Source organism: Chrysochloris asiatica, unplaced genomic scaffold (assembly GCF_000296735.1).
Source record: "Chrysochloris asiatica unplaced genomic scaffold, ChrAsi1.0 scaffold00130, whole genome shotgun sequence".
Taxonomy (NCBI): domain Eukaryota; kingdom Metazoa; phylum Chordata; class Mammalia; order Afrosoricida; family Chrysochloridae; genus Chrysochloris; species Chrysochloris asiatica.
The window spans coordinates 4,013,252-4,035,354 of record NW_006408648.1 but is presented as its reverse complement, the minus strand read 5'-3'; the positions used below and the strand labels follow the sequence as shown (position 1 = coordinate 4,035,354).

Sequence of the window (22,103 nt, the reverse complement as noted above, 5' to 3'; positions counted from 1 at the left end):
TCTTTTCATGTTTTTCTCTGATAGGCACTGCAATGCTTTACATTCATTCCCATGAACTGTCAGCAAAGCCTGTGAAGTATTAACAACCTGACTTCTAAATGTATTTCAAATATCAAAAATCAACTTAATTAAGTAGGGTTAATTTTTTTTCCTGAGTAGCAATCAAACTTTAATTAATACTCCATTAAAATGAATCCCTGGGGGAACACAAGCATGCAAGTACCTAATGAGTTCACCTGCCAAGGGTATTATTATAGGAGATGCTAAATGTGCCTTCTTACTGGCCACTTACTCACATTCAGAGTTGTTGTTGTTAAGTGCCGTCGAGTCAGTTCCGACCCATAGCAACCCCGTACAGGGTTTCTGAGGGTGTAAATCTTTAAGCGAGTAGAAAGCCTCATCTTTCTCCCGTGGAGCAGCTGGTAATTTTGAACCGCTGACCTTAAGGTTCGCAACCCGATTCGTAACCACTACGCTACCAGATCAGAATAACCCACGGTAATCAGAGAGGCAATCACAGGTTTGCAACTGTCCTCCTCTCAATGGGCCCCTCTGCCCTGCCAACAACCTAACATCATCCACCTTCCTCTCTCCTTTTTCCACATAGTGGATGATGTAGTCTACAGGTTAGCCCCAGGGTTTCCTTCTATGTGAAGGACCCCTTCCTTCACTGATAGGCTCATGAGGGCCTAGTCACTTTCCTAGCACCCTAGGGCAGACCTCATTAAGCAGATCACATTCACTGCTTAAAAAAAAATACTATTAAAACATAGACCACATTTGCAATCTGAATACTCATTGATAGTTACAGAGATGATCAAATTTCTGTGGGATTTCTGGCAGGAATCAGCAAGATTTACCTTAAATCTCCTCTTGCGGTAGCTATTGCTGTACTGGGGGTTCCCCAAATGTTCCAGCTACATACTGAACACTCTAACAAACCAAACCACCAAACTCACTGCCATCAAGTCAGTTCCCACTCATAGCTACCCTGCACAGGGTTTCCAAGACTGTAAAGCTTTATGGGAGCAGAAAGCCTTATCTTTCTCCTGTGGCGTGACCTGAGGGTGAGAGTGGGGGCTTGAACCGCTGGCCTTGTAGCTAGCAATCCAGTACTTACCCTACAGAGCCAACTCTCTAATAGTAAAAATTTAAAAACACTGCTATTAAGTTGATTCAAACTCATAGTGACCCTGTAGGACAGCGGAGAATGGCTCCCTAGAGTTCCTGAGATGGCAAATCATAAGGAAGCAGACTGCCACATCTTTCTTCCGTGGAACAGTGGGTGAATTTGAACCACTGACTTTTTTTGGCTAGCAGTTGAGTGCCTTAACCATTGTACTACAAGGTCTCTCTAACAGTACCCTCTACCCCCTCCCTTTACCCCAGCTACCTTTTTCCATGCCTCTCCTACCCTCACTAGAGCTGGGGAAGAAAATCTGCCTTATTTTGGTTGAGACTTAAAATATAGGTTATCAGAAGCAAATTTTTAGAATCATCAACATTAGCAGGCTATTAACCCCCAGACTACCCAGATCTTAGTGATATGTTGGGGGCAATTTTACTAGGAAATGAACCCGAATCTTGGCAGGATAAACTAATCCAGCTGAACCCCCCTTGCCATGAGCTCCCCTTACCTCTTTGGTGTGTGTGTGGAAGGAGACAGACATGTCCAAGAGAAGCTTGCGCTGCTCCACCCTGCGCACAAAGTCTTGGATTCGCACCTCCAGGTGTCGGGCTGCTTTGTAGATCTCCTCCGGGTCACATTCCCCTGTCTGAGCCAACTGCTCCGCTGCTTCCAGGAGCTTGTCTGCGTTGGTGTACGTATTCTGCCAGCAACAATAGTGAGGGAAAGTCAACTGGCAGTCACAAAGTGAGCTTGGTGCCTCCCCCTAGCCCACTGCGGGCTCCCAGAGCCAGTGCAGAGAGGAGTAGGCGCTGAGCCGACAGCTTTCTGCTCTGGCATAGGAGAGCTGTGTGTGGTGCTTACATGCCGCCTCTCAGTAGCTAGCAGCCTGCCTGGCTGCTCCACACAAGTGGGTACCAGCCAAGTGCCTCATCCCTGGGACTTCTCAGAGGTGGAGCATCTCTGAAAAGAAGCCAGGGGACATGCAATCACCTCAAACCCCTTCCCTTCTCCAGGACTACCCCATCCTTACAAAGACTTGTCACTGCCATTACATCTCGGGCTGCGACTGCCAGAGTCAGAGCTGCCTCATCCACAAAGATGTGTTCTTAAGTGAAAACACCAAGAAAGCAGTAACTGGAGAGTTACTTCCCCTTTTCCTCCCAAGTGCCCTGTAACTAACTATGGGTGTTTATCTTTTGGAACACAGTTATCTCTTTGGAGGGGCAGGGGTCAGAAACTTCAGGGAGTTGACAGAAGGAAGCAGCTACAGCCCGAGTGAGGAGATGCAGGCTATTGCCTGTGCACTCAGTAACAGCATACTGTTTACAGGAAGGTTGGGGAGGAGTCTGGTGACTATTATTTATAAGCTACTGTGTGTACAAGCATGTGCATTCACATACACACATATGCATGCATACTCCTCCAACACAACCATGGTGCTCTCTAGAGTATTTTAAAAAGCAACCAACTTGCAATTATTATTCATCAGAATAGCAGTCATTGCCTTTACCATGATCATTACATCATATGCCATGCATTCAACTTTCCCTCCACAAGCTTTCTTTAAAAACATCTCCTGAAAGATCCTGACTTAGAGCTGATGAATCAGAAGCATATTCTATTCTCTTAATACCCCTCGAAGTCTGCACAATGTTCTATGAAGTGATAAACAAGTGGTTGCTGATGAGAACAGGAAGCTGGTAGCAGAAGCAGTCAGTATTGAACACACAAAAAAAGGTGAGGAGTGAAAGGGAATAATGAGCAGTGACTTTATCATGCTTTAGTTTGTATGTGAAGAGTCCTCCAGATCTCCATTGAGTCTTCTGGACTCACCTGAAGGTCCAGGATTGAACCTTTCAGAGGTTAGCCTCTTGACCATACTGATAGGAGATGGGCAGGCCCTCAGCAACACTTGTCATGGTTTTTAGAACTCATAGTTTGGTAAGAATGCTGTCTGCAAACCAACTGCTCCAGGCAAACACTGACCCAATGCTGGGGAGATGAGATGGTGGTGATGGGAGGCTGAGAAAAAGGAAGAAAATTCCAGGCCTCACCCGGGAAGTTCATGGAAAGATAGATCAGCCTTGTATGTGGAAAAAAAGGCTCTTCCACAGAGTCAAAGAAGGGCAGACCAGCTCTGGAAAGCAAATGAAAGAAGTCATATGGAGCCATATGGAAGCACAGGGAGTGATGTAGAATGGCAGACAGGGTAACCTCTGTGGCTGGGAGCCAGGTAAAAGGAGGCTTTCATGGGGTTGCCCACAACTTCTAATAATAAAGTACTCATAGGTGATGGGTGAGAGTATTTTTTCAAGAATTCCTCAATTCCTCTTAGAAAACTCTGGAAAGCCCAGAAGTTGTAAATTTATATTTTCTAGTCACTAAATAAAAACAGAACATTCTAGAATAACTTGTCTCTGAAAGAACAGGCATCCCAGCTACACTGTCATGGCTTCAGACTACTGGGCTGAAGCAGTAGGACAAGGATCATGTGTTTTAAAGGGAAGCATTTGGAAAAATGGTAAATAACAACACTTCTGGAGCCGAGTGTCACCTCCCTTGGTAATATGGCGTGAGCATCCTTGACTCTATACCCTGGGGACGAGGAAGGATGAGGTCCAAAGTAGTCATTATTAAAAAGGGGGATTGTGTGGGCTAGAGAATGGGACAACCAGAGATCCAGTAGAAAACCCCACTCCTACTGATGAGGTTTTGTAGGGTGGCATGGTTGGAACAAATGGGTAGTGAGAAAAAATAGTAAAATTATACTGGCATTAGAGGAAAAAAAGAGACAGAAAGGGCAAATACTGGGGAGGGCACAGACTTGTCTCTGGATTTTGAGATTAATGAATGGCAGACAAATCAAGGTATCCCCTAAAACCTACATTTAAATAGTACTTTGCAGTCCTGGTATGGCATTGTAGAATAAGCACTGCAAGGTCGGTTTGAATCACAAGATCGGCAGTTCAAATCCACTAGCCACTCCTCCTTCAGAAATGCTATACAGGTTCGCTATGAGTCAGAATTGACTTATCAGCACTTAACAACAACAATCAATCCTTATCAATATCTTCGTGTCACAGACAAGGAAGCCAAAGCACACATAAGTTAAATTGTTTGCCAACACTATGTATCTAAGTAAGTATCACACATCATAACTCAAATCCATTTCTTTTGTCTCCCAAGTCAATTTTCTGAAAGCAAATGAAAACGTAACTTTTTTATGTTAGAGCTCTTATTGCCTCCATGGTTCAGCTGCTAACTGAACCCAGCAGCTGCTCCTCAGGAGAAAGGTGTGACAGTCTGTATCCATAAAGGTTTACAGACTTCTATGGGAGTAGTTCTGCTTTGTAGAGAACTAGAGCCACTATGAGCAGAACTGATACGATAGCAGTGGGTTTGTTTTTGGTATAATATACCATCCTGAGTCTGTGTCCATTTAAAATCCAGTGGAGGATGACAGTGAGCCTTTGAAGGCAAAGTTCCCTCATGTCAACACTTAGTGGGTCCACTCCAGTTCCTACAACTTGGTATGGCATTCTGTTGATTTTTATCCCCTCTGTGTGCTCTCCTTTTTAGTGAATGGCAAGAAGCGAATCCCCAGAAACCACTTCTCTGTTAGACCCCATACTTGGCTTTCTTTGGAAACAGCGCCTTTCCTCTTCTGGCAGAGGTGGCCTGGATCAGTTGGGAGAGTGTTCCTCCCAAGTTTAGGTCCTGTTGAGGATGCATTTGAATCTTAAAAAAGAGTTTCTCCCCTGTATAGTATTGACACTGGGTATCCTGCTTCTGCTCCACAGAGTATGATCTCAGCTTCCTAAAGGGATTCCTTCTAGCAGGACTTTCTGTTCCTCCCTTTGCTTAAGAATTCACGTGGTCCCCTACTGTCTCTATGTTCGATCTCAAACTAGTATCCTGACCCCTTTTGTGCTAGAAATTCATTTCCTACATTTTAAAAAATTTCATTTAACACAATCTTAATTAATGTAAATTTTTTTTTCTTTTTAAGTTTTTTACTGTGAATTGAGTGATAATGTACATGGAAGAACATCAGCTTTACATTCATCCAATTGTATTTTGTTTCATTGCAACGATTACAATCCCCTCCATGCATCATCATTCAACAGCATTTGCTTCCATTCCCTCTTTTTTTTCTTTTTTGATGTACACCAAAGCACTCAGGAATATATGACCATTCAAACAACCAAAGTGTACACCCCGCAAGCCTGCCCCCCGGCTGTCAGCACACAGCCCGTCTCTCTTCTTGAGTTCAGAGTCCCCAACCCGTTCATCTCTCCAATCATTTCCTCTGTCTCCATCTCTGGTATCCCTGAATCTCTGGATAGGGTGTCACACTCTGTTCTACCTTGATGGCCCCAGAGTCCTCCACTCCTGGACTGCAAGATCAACCACTCTCCTCCTTTTGCTACAAAATGTCTACCTTTACATTCGTAACACTCAGTCAGTCTTGATAGCAATTATTCACTATTAAACCACAAGCATCTTATCCCCATCTCATTTCACCAGCCCTGTCCAGACAGGTTGGAAACCACTCGATGGAGATTCTACCTTCCCCCTCACCCTCTGGAACTAGGCTCCCTCTTGAAAGCTTGTAAGCCAGTCACTTTTTGCCTTTGTAGCTCCCCCCCACCTCCCATTTAGGGTAGCCAATGTCTAAGTTGCCCATTCCTGTCAACCATGTGTACAAAGATCCTCGCTGTAAAGATTCGTTCCCTCTCTTGAGCTACTACATCCATAAGTATAGGTCATGTTCAACAAATTGTAGCAGATTACTTATTTTTTCCTTTTCTTTCATCCTCTAGTCGAGTTGAAGCCAGGTCAAGTGGGTATTATCTGCAGGTATGGGTGTTCTTGTACATCTCCCCTCACTCCATATTAGCTAGACGCTTCACTCTCCGCTCTAGTCCTCTGTGGCCATGTCCCTGTCCCTGGGCCCAGGAGTCCCCAGGTATTGCCACACTGCTGGCCAACCAGGTCTCAACCCAGATTGACAGGAGTCTATTAAACATGGTTGGATTTAGCTCACAACTTCTTTGCTGTTCCCCCCCCCCCCCACTTCTCCTTATTAGCAGACCAATGTGATCACATTGCCTAATGTTTTTTATAATTTTTCAAAGTTATTCACTATTCTAGGAGTATCAGTGTAAGTTCTATATTCTGAAGACAACTGCATCCTAAGACTTACAAGACATTCAAATAACATTTTTAATAACATCAAGAATCTATGAATTGTATGATGATGTTGTTGTTGTTAGGGGCCATTGAGTTGGTTCCAACTCAAAGCAACACTATGAACAACAGAATGAAACAATGGCAGGTCCGGTGCCAACCTCACAATTGTTGTTGTGCTGGAGCCCACTGGTGCCAATCCTTCTTATTGGGGGTATTCCTCTTTTTTACTGACCCTCCACTTTACCAAGCATGATGTCCTTCTCCAGAGACTGCCCCATCCTGATAGTAACATGTCCAAAGTAGGACGAACTTTCACTTCCTGGTTTGTAAGGGGCATTCTGTCTGTACTTCTTCCAACACAGATTTGTTTGTTTTTCCGGTAGTACATGGTACTTCCAATAGTCTTCTCCAACACCATAATTTAAATATATCAATTCTTCTGTGGTCTTCCTTATTCAATGTCTAACTTTCATATGCATATGAGGCTATAGAAAATACCATGGCGTGGGTCAGGTGCACCTTAGTCCTCAAACTGATATCTTTGCTCTTAAACACTTTAAAGAGTTTTTCTGCAGCAGATTTGAATAATGTAATATGTCATTTGATTTCTTGATTGCTGCTTCTATGAGTGTTGACTGTGGATCCAAGCAAAATGAAGTCTTTGGCAACTTCAATCTTTCCTCTCTTTATCAGATGTTATTTATTGGTCCAGTGGTGAAGATTTTTGTTTTCTTTACATTGAGGAGCAATTCATACTGAAGGCTGTATAGTCTTTGATCTTCATCAGGTAAGTATTTTAGGTGTTCTTTGCTTTCAGCTAGCAAGGTTGTATCATTTGCATATTGTAGGCTATTAATAAATCTTTTACCAATCCTGATGCCGTGTTCTTCTTCATATAATTCAATTTCTTGGATTATATGCTTGGCATACAGATTAAATAAAGTGAAAGCATAATCCCTGGCACACAATTTTGCTGATTTTAAACCATTCAGTGTCCCTTTGTTCTGTTTGAACGGCTGCCTCTTGGTGTCTATAGCCCCTTTTTCTGTTCAAATGATTGACTCTTGCTATTTGTACAGGTTCCTCACGAGCACAGTTAAGTGTTCTTGATTACCCATTCTTTGCAATGTTATCTATTGGTTGGCATGATCCACACAGTCAAAAGGCTTTGAATAGGAATGCGGGACCCTATCCAGAGAAGCAGTGACACCAGAGATGGAGGCAGAGATGAAGACATGGAGAGAGGGAGCAGCTGAGGACTCTAGACTCATGGAAAGAGAGGGACTAAGTGGTACTGGTGGCCAGGAGGCAGGCTTGCAGAATGTGTCCTTTGGTTGTTTAAATTACTATATATTCCTGAGTGTTTCTGTGTACATCCCCCCCCCCAAAAAAAAAAGACAGACTATAAGCAAATAATGTTAAACAATGATGCCCAGAGTAAATTGTAATCACTGCAATGAAATGATGGTGTAGAACCAATGTTCCCCCATGTAAACTATCACTCAGTTCACAATAAAAACTAAAAAAAAAAAAAAAAAGGCTTTGACTAGTCACTAAAGGACAGGTAAACATCTTTCTGGTTTTCTCTGATTTCAACCAAGATCCATATGACATCAACAATGATATTCCTTGTTCCATGTCCTCTGAATTTGGTTTGAATTTCTGGCAGTTCTTTGTCGATGATATACTGTTGCAGTCATTTTTAAATTGTCTTCAGAAAAATTTTACTTGTATGTGATATTAATGATAATGTTTGATGATTTCCACAGTTTGTTGGATCTTGTGTCTTTGAAATGGGCACAAATATGAATCTCTTCCAATTGACTGACCAAGTAGTTGTCTTCCAAATCTTGGCATAGATGAACGTGTTTCTTCAGTGCTGCATCAGTTTGTTGAAAGATTTCAATTTGTACTCTGTCATTGCTGGAGTCTTATGGAGTGTAGATGTCAATTCCTGGAGTCAATGCCTTCAGTACCACTGGTTCTTGAGCATATACCAGCTCTTGAAATGGATGAACATCGGCCATTTCTTTTTGGTACAGTGATTTTGTGTACTCCTTCCATCTTGTTTAGATGCTTTCTGCATCACTCAATGTTTTGCCCAAAGAGTAGTTCAATTTTCCAAGTCAAGGCTTGGATTTTTCTTCAGTTCCTTCAGGTTGAGAAATGCTGAGTGTGTTCTCCCTTTAGGTTTTCTAATTAAAGGCCTTTGAACATTTCATTATAATCCTTGACTTTGTCTTATTGAACTGACTTTGGAAACTTCCTGTTCAATTCTCTGACTTCCTCACTTTGTTCATTTATTTTAGCATCTCTACACCAGAGAGCAAATTTCAGAGTCTCTTCTGACATCCATTTTGGCTTCTTCTTTCTTTCCTGTATTTTAAATGACCTTCTGCTTTCTTTATGATATTCTTGATGCCATCCACAGCTCTTCTGGTGTTTGATCATTAGTGTCAAATGCATGAAATATGTTCTTAAGATGGTCTTTAAATTCCACTTGAATATGTTCAAGGTCATATTTTGGCTCTCTGGACTTGTAATTTTCTTTACCTTCAACCTGAATTTGCTTATGTGCAACTGATGGTCTGTTCCACAGTCTGCTCCTGGCCTTGTTTTGGCTGATGATATGGAGCTTTTCCACTGTCTGTTCCCAAAGATGTACTCAAATTGATTCCTACGTATCCTATCTGGTGAGGTCTGTGTATATAGTTAACTTTTAAGTTGTTTAAAAAGGGTATTTCCAATTATTAAGTCATTGGTCTTGCAAAATTCTACCATGTGATCTTCAGCATTGTTTCTATCACCAAGGCCATATATTCCAACTACTGACCTTTCCTCTTTGTTTCCAACCTTCACATCCCAATCACCAGTAATTATCAATACATCTTGACTGCATGTTTGATCAATTTCAGACTAAAGAAGTCGGTAGAGTTCTTTAATTAGTTATGATGTTAGCATGGAGTTTTTCCTCTGTCAACTGTTCTCCCGTCTTCTCTCTCCAGAAGTAATAGTAAAGAGCTATCAGGATTAAACCCTCCAGTTAAGACAGAGTACAAGATCTGGACTTTCCTTTACCTGAACAACCAAAACATAGGTGAAATATATGAACTAATGGGCTATAGGATATCAGGCAATAAAGGACAGTGAATGATGGGAAACACAGTGAGTCTTCCAGTCACCATAGCCTGACTGCTGGGGAGAGTTTACAGGCCACATACAGTGAAGGGAACCAAAGTGAAGTCTGGCTAACTCTCTGAGGAAATGGAACTGAGAGGACTGGGAGATGAAGCCTAGAATCTAAGGGAAAATTCTCAGAGAGGAGAGAATCTCAGAGGTCTGTAAAGGAACATTTTTGTGTGTAGAAACTTCCCGAGGCTAGGAAAAATAAACACTTGAATAAAAATTAGATGTAACAGTGCTCAGTATTCATTCAGGTCTAGAGATAGTCCCAGTTCCCACCAGACTGAAAAATCCCAATGGTCTGAGACACTGGATAGAGTATTAACAGAGTATTTTCTCAGTATTAGCAAATAATTATTGTTGCTGTTATGTGCCATTGAGTTGGTTCCGACTCATAGTGACCCTGCATAGGGTTTCCAAAGAGTGGCTTGTGATTTTGAACTGCTGACCTTGTGGTTCAAACCAACCTTGTGGTACAGTGCTTTATCTCACAGCACCACACTGGGGACAAAAGCACTGGTCCAATCCTGCCTGTTGCTGTTGTTATTCAGTGCCATCGAGTCAGTTCTGACTCATGGTGACCCTGTTTAGGATTTCTCAGGAGCAGACAGTGGGTTTGAACTGCTGACCTTGTGGTTCGCAGTACAGTGCGGATCCTACAGCACTACATCAGGAGTCCTGCCTAAGAAATAATAAAAGGAAGACCTGAAGGATCAAACTGTTTTCAAGTAACTTAACTGTGTCCCAGAACATATTTATAGGAACACAAAAATACCTAGCATCCAGTATGTTAAAAATCACAATGTCTGGTATTTAATTAAAAATATTACTGGGCATGCAGTGAAGAGAAAAATCAATAACCAATGATCTAGAACCAATGCAGATGTTAAAATTAGCAGACAAGGACTTTAAGTTGTCATTATGCCTATATTTCATATGAAGAATTATATGTACATATTGTCATTACTTATGTAGTATTTATATTAAGGTTATTATAGTTAGTCAACAAGGGCAATAAAATGGAATAATAAAAATGCCTCAGTGCATAAAAGGGCAGAAAAAAAGTCAAACAGAGAAGCAAATAGCAGATGGAACACTTAGAAAACAAATGACAAGACGGGAAACGTAAACTTAACTTCATCAACAATCACATTCAAGATAAATGTACTAAATGCCACAATCAAAATACACACTGCCTACAAGACACACATTTTAAAGGTAAAGACACAAACAGACTAACAGTAAACAGATAGGAAGAAACCCCCAAAATGTAGCATGATACACACTAATCATTAACCAAGAAAAGCTGGAGTGGTTATATTAATAACAGATAGTAAATTTCAGAGCAAAGAATATTACCAGGAAAAAAAAAGGTTATTTCATAACAATGAAGTCATTTCAGCAAAAGAGTATAACAGTACTATACATTTATGTTGAAGGTCTAAAAACAAGAGCTTCCAAACAAGCAAAAACCGAAAGAAATGCAAGGAGAAAAAGATAAATGCACAATTATAGTCAGAGATTACAGTCTTCCCCATCTCAGTAACTGAAGAAGTAGACAGAAAGCCAGAAAATATATAAAAGATTTGAACCAGAGCAACCAACTTGACCTAAATGACATTTCTCGAGGTCTCCATCTAACAAGAACAGAATAAATATTCCTTTCAGATGCTCTTAAAACATTTACCAAGACAATCATAATGCAGTCCACCAATCAATTTCAGTACATTTTAAAGGATGCAAGTCATACAATGCATTTTCTTTGACCACAATGGAATTAAATTAGAAATCAATAATAGAAATCTTTCTGTAAAATCTCCAAATAGTCGAAAATTAAATAACCCATGGGTCAAAAAAGGCATCTCTCAGTTAACCAGTTGTCTAGAATATGTTACGTGTTATGTTAGGCTCTTTATATACATTATCTCTAATCTTTGGTATCAATTGTTGTTGTTGTTGTTAAGTGCCATCGAGTCGGTTTCGACCCATAGCGACCCTTTACAGGGTTTCCATTGGTATCAATTAGATAAATGTTAATTCCATTTTATAGATGTGGCAACTGAGACTCAGAGAGGTAAAGTTACTTATTTGAAGAATGCTTTCACTAGAAAATGGCAATTCATAATTCTAACTCAAATTTCTCTTACTGTAAACTTCAATCAATCACTTTTCAACAAATAATGTGCCTCTCCAAGACTCACTGCAATCCTTTGATTCTCTATTTGTATTACACTCACTCTAAGGCACTGTGGGTTAATGTGCTGGACTGAAAAGTCAGTTTGAACCGCAAAGTTGGCGGTTCAAGCTCACCAGCCACTCCTTGGAAACAGGATCGCTGTGGGTCAGAACTGTCTTAACAGCACTTGACAACAACAACAAGGCCTTGAGGAGTCCTGGTATCATAGTGAATTATGCATTGGGCTGCTAACTGTGAAGTCAACAGTTCAAATCTACCAGTTGCTCCATGGGAGAAAGATGAGACTTTCTGCTACTGTAACAGATTTACAGCCTCGGAAACCATATACATGATGGTTAGGAGCAGGACTGATGTAATGGTATACAACCACCACCACAAAGGCCTTTGATATTTAATATTGCAATGACTCTTTTTCAACTCTTCTCAGTTTGGAGGTAATACATTCTCAATGTGCACATATAGCCTTCTAAAAACCATTGCATTCTCCTTCAAAGAAAGGGTCATATCTTCCACATGTTTTCTATCTTCACCTCTCCTCAATGTAGCATAGTACCCTTCTTTCTATAGGCATCAGATCCAACATCTCTGCAGTCCAGCATCTTGACAGCAGTAAGGTTCTGAAATGGATGTTTCCTTCATCTCTTGATGTAAGTAGTATCCTGCTTAAGGATCAGTAATGATCCAAAAGTTCCTTGGTAAACCACGTACTTAGCACTGGGAATTTATTTTATTTGTAATTGAAGGTTGGGTTCTCAGGCTAAGATAAAGAAATTCAGTTGAGCACATGCTGTGTCTAAAATATAGTACTACTAGAACACATCATATACAATCAACCAAAATTTACAAATAGGGAAATAATTCTCAATTTTTATTCTGGAGCAGCAGATATTTCTCCTCTATCTTCTGGTTCCTGCAGAGGAGGAAGGAGTGGGATTTTGGCAATGGCTTCATGGTCTTAGGTGGGAAGATGTGGGGAGAGAAGAAGAAAACTACTTCTAGGTACCAGTGATGGGTGAACCTGCAACTACATTTGCTGGAAGCACAACACCCTCCTGGAGGTTCTGAATCTGGAAAACAATAGTTGCCTCCTTTTTGTATGTCCAAACCATGAGTGTCTAATAAGTAGTCCTAATTAGATGATCCTCATGTTGGAATATATCCATACAAGTCTTCACTCTTCTAATTGGGACCAATACCAAAAATAACCACTGTAGATGTCAATACACCCTGACACAAATTGTTCTGGTGCTAAAGTTATTTCTGGGAACCCTGGTGTGGTGCTGTGGGCTAATGCGTCAGACTGCAAAGTTGTTTGAACTGCAAAGGTCAGTAGTTCAAGCTCACCAGCTGCTCCTTGGAAACCCTATACAGCGTTGCTATGGTTCAGAATTGACTCGAAGGCACTTAACAACAACAAAAAACACCAGCTTTATGACAGTTACCTATGCAATCATCACATCGCATTCTCAAACACAGTTCTACTTGCTGGCGAGCACATTTTCCTCGTTAGGTCTAAAATGCATCAGCACCCTTTCCTATTAACAATAAATGGCATATTTTCAGAACTTCATGTATTTTTTTTTAAGAACTTCAAGAATTTTTAAAGTAAATTTTATTTTCCTACAGTCTGAGTCGCTTTGAGTTGGAACCACCGCCGCCACCCATCTAACATTATATGTTTAATAATGTACCTAGTTCAAAAAATTCTGAGAGAATATAAGCAGTTGTCCTTTGCTGGGGTGCTTTCTCTTTAATGAATCCTTTTCTTTCCCTTCTAATCTTCAATCACTCTCTTCATTTACATGTTGTTGTTAGTGGTCCCAGATTCATGCCAACAGCACCAAGCACAACTGAATGCAACACGACAGTGGTGCACCATCTCCATGATTTGTTCTGAATCAGACCCTGTGATCCAGAGGGTTTTCATTGGCTGATGTTTAGAAGTAAATCACCAGGCCTTTCTACCTGGTTCACCATTTCTATATTGCCCTCTAAAGGCCCTGCAATTTATTTCCTCCCAGATGCTCTGGTAGCGTAGTGGTTACGAATCGGGCTGCGAACCTTAAGGTCAACGGTTCGAAACTACCAGCCGCTCCGCGGGAGAAAGATGAGGCTTTCTACTCCCGTAAGGATTTACACCCTCAGAAACCCTGTACAGGGTCACTATGGGTCAGACCCGACTCAATGGCACTTAACAACAACAACAACAACAGATGCAGGTGGGAAGGTGAATAAATAATCACTGTTAAGAACAGAGAAAAACAAATAATGAGAATTAACTACTTCAATTAGCTACTTGAGACAATAATAATAATGAAACACCATGTTTCTGCAGCAAAATCAACATCCATCCTAGAGATTGCCAATATATGTTTCAGGTATGATTTGACAGAAAACAAGGTACTGTAGGTGAGAAATGACCAGTCCAGATTCCAGAAAACATGCCATCCCTAGAGGATGGAGACATAAAGCAAGGAAGAACTTTCCCCCCATGCCTTCTCCCTTCCAGTCATGGAGAGGAACAGAAGGCAGAGCCAGCCCTAGAAGAGTCAGGTTGGGCACTTACAGCAGAGCATAAGAAGATGGTGCATACAGAAAAGGGCAGAGGGCCAGAGTTTGGTCCAGAGCTGCAGTCTGTGGCAAAGCAGCCAGCCAGAGAGAGATTAGTAATTAGGGGATCAATACTAGGAGACCTCCCTGCAGACACATAAAGCTCTGAAGACTAACTGAGGATGGAGGCGTTTTTATCCTATTCCCACTAAGAAGGCCCCCAGATGTTGCCAGCTGGCATCCATATTGCTGATGGGAAGCAACCCACCACTTCAGGAATTTGATAACACAATTTCCATTCCTCTGTCCACCCTCTCCCCTCCCTCCTTTCTCCAACTCTATTCGTATTTTCAAAACAAGGAAGGGGCACACAGAACCACAACAGAAGAATGTGGACACACACATACAAAAAAATCCAGCAGAAAACCACTTAAAAAGTGAAGAAAATCGACATAAGGGTTCAGTTAAAGATACAGGGAAGTGCTGGCCCTGTAGAAGTGCATGCTCACATGGTTACAGCCAAAGCAACATGCAATTCCCCAACAAAGACAAATAAAACTGCAGGGTTTGGCAATTCAAGAGATATGGGGGGAAATGTACTCAAAGCAATGTTCTCTCTTAAAAGATGTAACTTTGCAGTGTTGCTGTTTTTCCTGTTTTCCATAGTCTATGTTTGGCTGTTAGTGGGAGGTAGTGGGCGTGAGAGGAAGAAGGGAGGGTTTTGGATAGACAAGACAGTTGGCTTGAAAATATCAGTGAAAACCTTGGGGCTTATGGATTTAATTTTTCTCCTGTTTCACTTCTAGAGATGGCACAGAGGGAAAGGATGTGCTTGACCAAGGGAAATCTGGGTAAACGGATGAGTCGCCAGAAGCAGAGGGCTTGGCTCAAACTTGTGCTTCCATCTCTGTTAGCAAAGGGCTCCCTCAAGTCTTTTCACTGGGACTGATCACAAATAGCACTGTAGGGGACTAGGATTTTCCAAATCCATATTGATCTGCAAGCCTCTCTGCAATGCAGTGAATTATTTAATGTCTCATCTAGCCATCGTCTGGGGAAGAGAAGGTGGGGGAAGATGCTAATGAATTCTATGATTCAGTTGTGAAAGATTGTTACAGGACTAATTGTGATTGGTCAATTTTGCCATCTTGCTGGGTATAAAATGAGCCATTTCAGAAGCAGAAGGGGGATCTTACTCCCATCAAAGGGGAGCCAGGAGTGAAGCATGTCCTTTGGACCCCCAAGATTCCTGTACATTGAAACCCCTCAAGCCAGAGATAGAAAGCTTTGACACCAGAGGAGTAGCAGAGGAATGGCAGAGGAGCAGGAGCAGCAGAATCAAGAGCCACAAGACAAGACACAGCGAAGGGCTGCCTAGCCCATGGAGCAAGTCAAATTGAGTGACTTTGGGCATGAGGCTTGCTTCCAGAGTGGGGTATCTCCAAGCAGTTAATTGAGATAGCTAGGTTTGTAGATTCATGGAGCTAGAGCTGAGTACCTTCAGGCTGAGGCTCATGGTGCAGTGCTGTGGCCCGTGAGCTTTCTAACATGGCTCAGGCCCATGGGCACAGTTGAGAAGAGACTGTCCTGACTGAAAGAACTGTGAACTGAGCATTTTCTGGTCTTGACTTGTAACCTGTTAGCATCCCCAATAAACTCCCTAACTGAATATGGTGTCTAATTGCAATGAATTATTGGAACCCAGCTGAGTAGAGAGGCTTGTGAAGTATGGTATGGTTTGGTACTTTAGTTTTTGCACCACCACAGCCTCTGACCTAGGAGCTTAAATTATTGATGCTGCTCATTACCAGATCATGTTCCTTCTTCTGTGTTGTTATGGCTTGTTTACTACAGGACAGTCTGACCTCTTACTCCATCTTAATTTTATTTTCTCTAATAACATGCCCTCCATAATGGTGAATTGTGATATTCAGAAATGTTTTTTGAAGATTGTTTTGTATAATAAAGTAATTCTTAAAAAAAACAAAAACAGACAAAAATAAATGGAAAACAAAACAAAACAGATGATGTTCCTGCTCACTTTCCACCTTCCCAGACCTTGAACACTTCCAAGCTGCCTCTCTGCTTCCTTTAGCTAACCTCTCCAGGTTTGATTCACAGATTATGTGGAGCAGGGTTTCTTGACAGCAGCACTATTGACACTTTGGCTACATAATTCTGTTTTGGAGGCTGTCCTGTGTACAGTATTTCAGGCCTCTACCCACTGGTAGCGTAGTGGTTACGAATCGGGCTGCGAACCTTAAGGCCAGCAGTTCGAAACTACCAGCCGCTCCGCGGGAGAAAGATGAGGCTTTCTACTCCCGTAAAGATTTACACCCTCGGAAACCCTGTACAGGGTCGCTATGGGTCGGATCCGACTCGATGGCACTTAACAACAACAACAACAACAACCCACTGGATACCAATGGTGGTGGTGGTGGTGGTGTGTCATGGAGTTGGTTCTGACTCATAATGACCCTGCATAGAGTTTCCAAGGCTGTAAATCTTTATGGGAACAGAAAGCCTCATCTTTCCCCCACAGAATGGTCGGTTGTTTTGAACTGCTGACCTTGAAGTTAGCAGCCTGAATTGTAACCCTTTCCCAGGTTATGAGCCAAAATATCTACAGATTTTTCTAAATGATCCTTGGAGGGGGGAGTAAAATCACCTTCCAGTTAAGAACCACAGCTTTAGGCTGTAACACCATAAAGGAAACACTGATGCGAGACCATAAAAATGCCTCAGTTTACAGTATTTTTCTGATAATCATTCAGATGTTGGGAGCCTTACGAAATTGTCTAAGTCTTTGGTGCTCATGAGACTGGGAGAGGGGAAGGCTGGGGAGGGAAAGCAATACACAGACTCTAAGAGAAAAAGAGGAAGACCCCTGGCGAGATGGATTGGCCAAGTGGCAGCATCAATGGGCTCAAGTGTGGCAACACTTGTGAGGTTGGCCCAGGATCAGGCAGTGTTGTGTTCTGTTGTGCAAAGGGTCATTATGAGTCGGTACCAACTTGATGGCACCTAACAACAACAACAAACCAGATTACTTAAAGGAGCCCTGGTGGTGTAGTGGATTTATGAGTTGGGCTCTAACCACAAGCTCAGCAGTTTGAATCCACCAGCCGTTCCATGGGAGACAGATGAAGCTTTCTGCTCCCATAAAGATTTATAGCCTCAGAAATTCTATACAAGGTCATTATAAGTCAAAACCAACTTAACAGCACAGAACCTCTGCAACTATCCAGATTACTTAGATCAGAATGGACTAGGGGTGCTGGTGTCTGCCTGCCATAGGTTTTAAAAGCTCCACAGGTGATTCTAACTGTCGTTGTTGTTAAGTGCCACTGAGTCGATTCCTACCCATAGCGACCCTGTATAGGGTTTCCAAGGAGCAGCTGGTGAGCTTGAACCGCTGACCATGCAGTTCAAACAGCTTTGCAGTCTGGTACATTAACCCAGATTCTAACTGTCACTTTGGTTAAAACAACTAACTCAAAGCTTGGGCTGAAATTCTGTGGTGAGCAAAATTTAGTCTTTTGCCTTAAGATTGCCACAGTCTTTGAATGAATGGTGATGCTCCCAGAGACCAGAAAAACTGAGTACATTTAAGAACCATAAGGAATCTAACAACCGGCTTTGTGTTAGACTGCTCAATACTTTAAATACAGTCACTGCGGTTTATAAATATAAGACCTGATGATGATCAAAATGTTCAACAATAGGGGACTGGTGTACCAAATTGTAGCAATTCACATAAAAGTACTGTGTGATCATTGTAATTATGCCCTGAATATTTAATGACCTGAGGAAATGTTCCCAATGACGTAGGGAAATCTCGGTGAGTACAGTTCTATTTTTATTATGTATGGAACTAGGGGATATAAAAAGTTTGTGGTAAAATGGAACTGAAAGATAATGGATTTTTTCCACAAACTTTTGAAACTTCCAGCTCACCAACCGCTCCTTGGAAACCCTATACACGGTCATTATGGGTCATAACTGACTCTACAGTACTTAACCTATCTATCAAAAATCTACTACTGAAAATGATGGTTATATGTCTGTGATCCACTACAAAATGCTGGGGATAGTGCCACAAAACTTGAAAACACTAAATAGAACCATAAAGAAAGCATTTTGATATGACATATAGATGCAGAAAAGGTCCAGTTAAAAATAATCACATATGACACCCAGAAATTATTCTCTGTGAATATCATATCAGCATCAACCACCCATCACCTTGAGTTGCTTTCCTCAGCAGTCAGGAGACAGACATGACAAGTCTGAAAACACTTAAAAGTGTGGCAGGCATCAGGGCAACACCCCCAAAACCTATGTCTAAAATAGGATTATAATATCAAAAACCTTATGGCCACGGCATAAAGCTGAGAGCAGCATATAGTAACAAGCAGGGCCTAGTCCTTGGGCAGCTCTCTGTATGAAACTGACAAGCTGAAATGAACTGAAATACTGAAGGCCTTTTACATTAAAATGTTGTTAGATGTCATGGAGGGTTTCCAAAGATGTAAATCTTTGCAGGGTCAGAAAGCTTCACCTTTCTCATACAGAGCACCTAGTGGGCTCGAACTGCCAACCCTGTGGTTTGCAATCCAGGGCTTATCCTATAGAGCCACCACACTTCCTGCATAAAAATATGCTGGGTATCTTGCTCTATCTGCAAAAGAAAGTTGTAGTAATACAGAAATGAAAGGGATAATAGGAGAGATTTGGCTCTAGAAGAATCTCCTCCCTCTTCCTATCTTGCTGATTCATTCTGAGATTGAGTAGCAGTGTGGATTTGGAAAACCTAGGTCGCTCACCTCTCACCACCCCCAGGTGTACTGTTAACATTAATAGTATTATCCTCACCATCCAAGGTAAGTATGACTATTAACAACAGGGCAGTTCGGGTGGCCTCCACGAATGACACATACTGCTTTAGAGGTCATCTTCTTTTAACCAAACCAAAAACCCACTACCTTTGACCCAATTTCAGCTCATTTGGACCCTACAGGGCAGAGCAGAACTATTTCCAAGAGTGTAAATCTTTATGGGAGCAGACAGCCTCATTGTTATCCCGCAGACTTACTGGTGGGTTTGAACTGCTGACTTTGCTATTAGCAGTCCAGTGCTTAACCTACAGCACCCCCAGAACTCCTTATTTACAGTTGTTGGTGCTGTTGTTAAGTGCTGTCCAGCTGGTTCCAACTCATAGAGACCCTGCATAGGGTTTCCAAGGTACAGCTGGTGAGTTTGAACTGCTGATCTTGCAGTTCAAACTGACCTTACAGCCCAGTGTTTCTCTTACAGTGCCACACCAGGACTCCAAACATTGACATGAACCTGGGGGGAAAAAATTCACCCCCTCAAAAGGTGTTCAGAATGCTCAGCATGTATAGGGCATTAAAAGTATAAACTATACTTCAGAAAGTTTATTATCGAAGCAAATTAAATTTGAAAAGTTTCAGCATGAAATGCTGAGGGTTAAGCCTAAGCTTGCTATAAAGTTAAATTATGTAGAACAGTTCATTCTCCAAGGACAGGAAAGAAATGAGGTGTGACAGTACTACAAATTGGTGATATTAATGTTGAGGGCATACTAGGTAACGGAACTATCAGGGGAAGATGGATAAGCCTGGACAACTTTTCGGAAGGAGGTGCATATTTGAGCCAACTTTCAAACGGCTAAAATGTGAAGTCAAATGGAAGAATACATCAGGCATGGGGTTGGCACGGGCAAAGGTCCAGATGTAGAAGTTGGGAAGACATTCAAGGCCTTGGAAAGGAACAGAAGAGTTCCAGTCGGAGTACAGTCCTAGGGATTTCTTCTTCAAGCTGGGCTGATGGGTGGAAATCTTTTAGGGGAGCATAGCAGAGTGGTTAATGGCTTTTGAGGAAGCTATTCTTCAAGCAGCACAGTCAATGAGTCCAGCTCTAATGCTCACTGTGGGATAAACCCCAAACTACAGCTGTCTGGTGTGAGGGAAGGGTCGTAAGGAGGGCAGAGCATACAGAGTAACTAGACCTACACTAAGAATAGGGCAACTAACACACCATCTCAAACAGGCCTGGATTCAGAAATCGGCTCTAGGAGGAGACAGGCACCATATGTTGACCAAGGCTTATCCATCACAGAATGTCATGGACCCCAAGCTCTCCACTTCCAAAGAGGGAACAACGGGTTCTCCTCTTTCAGTTCCCTTAGGAGATTAATGAAGGGACTGAACTACAGGAGACTGTCCTTGGAGCAGAGATTCTGTGGGAAATCATGGTCACCCCATCCTATGGCCTTAAGGGAATGTGTAGAATCCAAATAGATGGCAACTGGATCAGAGGAGTTCAGGCTGCCATCTCATCACACATCTCATTATCTGGGATTCTTGAATGTTCCTTACTTTCACAGGTCAAGAGCTATCTTCCATAACCATGAACTGTACCCATAATCCTCATAGTTACGAAAGACTTGGCAAGATCTATGAGTAATTCAGCATAAACACACTCTCAGCACTTGCTGTTGCTGTGTGCCGTTGAGTCAATTCCAACTAATAATGCCTCCATTTAGGGTTTTCAGAAGCTATAAGTCTTTGTGGGAGCAGAAATCTTCATCTGTCTCTCATGGAGCTGCTGGTTGGCCCAAACTGCCAACCTTGGGGTTCACAGGTTATCCTACACAGCCATCACACTCCCATCCTCAATAGTAGACAAGAACAATTAAGCAATGAGGTCACGTGAACAGTGACACAATAAATAAGAACAAGCTAGCTAGGAAGCAGGGCATGGCAAGGCATGGCATTTTTCATAGAATCCCAAAAAGTAGGTGTGAGAGTCGCAAGACTCCATTGTCCCAGGGCTGGGCATGATCTGGCACAACATTGCTTGCTGCTGAGCAGGTCTCTCTGAGCAGGGCTACCCTACTGTCACTCATTAGAAGGAAATGCAGAATAAATGAACAGAGTGCTCTAAGAGCATAGCAGCGTGCTTGTTTCCATTTACAATCATTTTGTCCCCAAAGTCTCACTAACCTAAATTCTTATGAATGTCAAAACAAGGACAGTCTTCTTCATTAAATCATTAGCTTTAGAATGTGGAAAGTTTTCTGTCTAATCATATTACACATGGGAAGTTGGCCCTCAAACAGTGAAAGAAGCTGGGGCCAGGAGGAGTTCACTTAAACTAGAGACTGGTCAGCACATCCCCTCTCTTGGGAAATCCCCAGTATGGGGCAATATCATCATTCTCTTCTATATCATTAGCTCCTCTGTTCTGACAGTGTTCCAGACGTGATCTCATCCACTATCACCAGATCCTGGCCTTGGATAATTGACATTTGCTCTGTGCTCTGTACTTAGTGTTTGTAAGTCCATTATGTTACTTAATGCCGATTTCAGCTCTGATGAGATAGATTTGATTCCAATTTTATAGATGTGGAAAATGAGGCTTGGTGAGGTTAAGTGATGTGTACATAAGCTGGTGGTATTTCTTGGTCTCATATACTCAGGTATTGGCTGCTCCTCAGAAACCCTATACAGGGTCACTATGAGTCAGAACTGACTTGAAGGCACTCAACAACAACAACAACAACATCCTTCTCACTGGATTTTGTTGCTTCCCTCAGGGAAGGAGAGAGGAAGAACTTATTACTTCCATTTTGATGGTGGGGGAATCATGACACTAAAAGTTCAAGTGACCTTCACGAGATAGGCACAGAGTGAGGCTAGGAGAGTCACTACCTAGGTCCAAGTCATCTAGTGCCACACCATCTGGCAACATGAGGTCACAATGGAATGAATCATGGAGAAAACACCAAACCGTAAACCTTTCTAACTTTATGTAAAACTTTCACCA

The 22,103-nt window shown here is 42.0% G+C and overlaps 1 protein-coding gene across 1 annotated transcript in view; it reads right to left on the bottom strand.

Annotated features, from left to right (window-relative positions):
• LOC102833043 (kalirin-like) overlaps positions 1 to 22,103 on the bottom strand; it is a 398,989-nt gene that overhangs the window by 160,237 nt on the left and 216,649 nt on the right. The window contains exon 11 of the mRNA XM_006869427.1: positions 1,638 to 1,829. Coding sequence (XP_006869489.1) covers positions 1,638 to 1,829 — 192 coding nt within the window. The remainder of the gene's footprint in view (positions 1 to 1,637; positions 1,830 to 22,103) is intronic.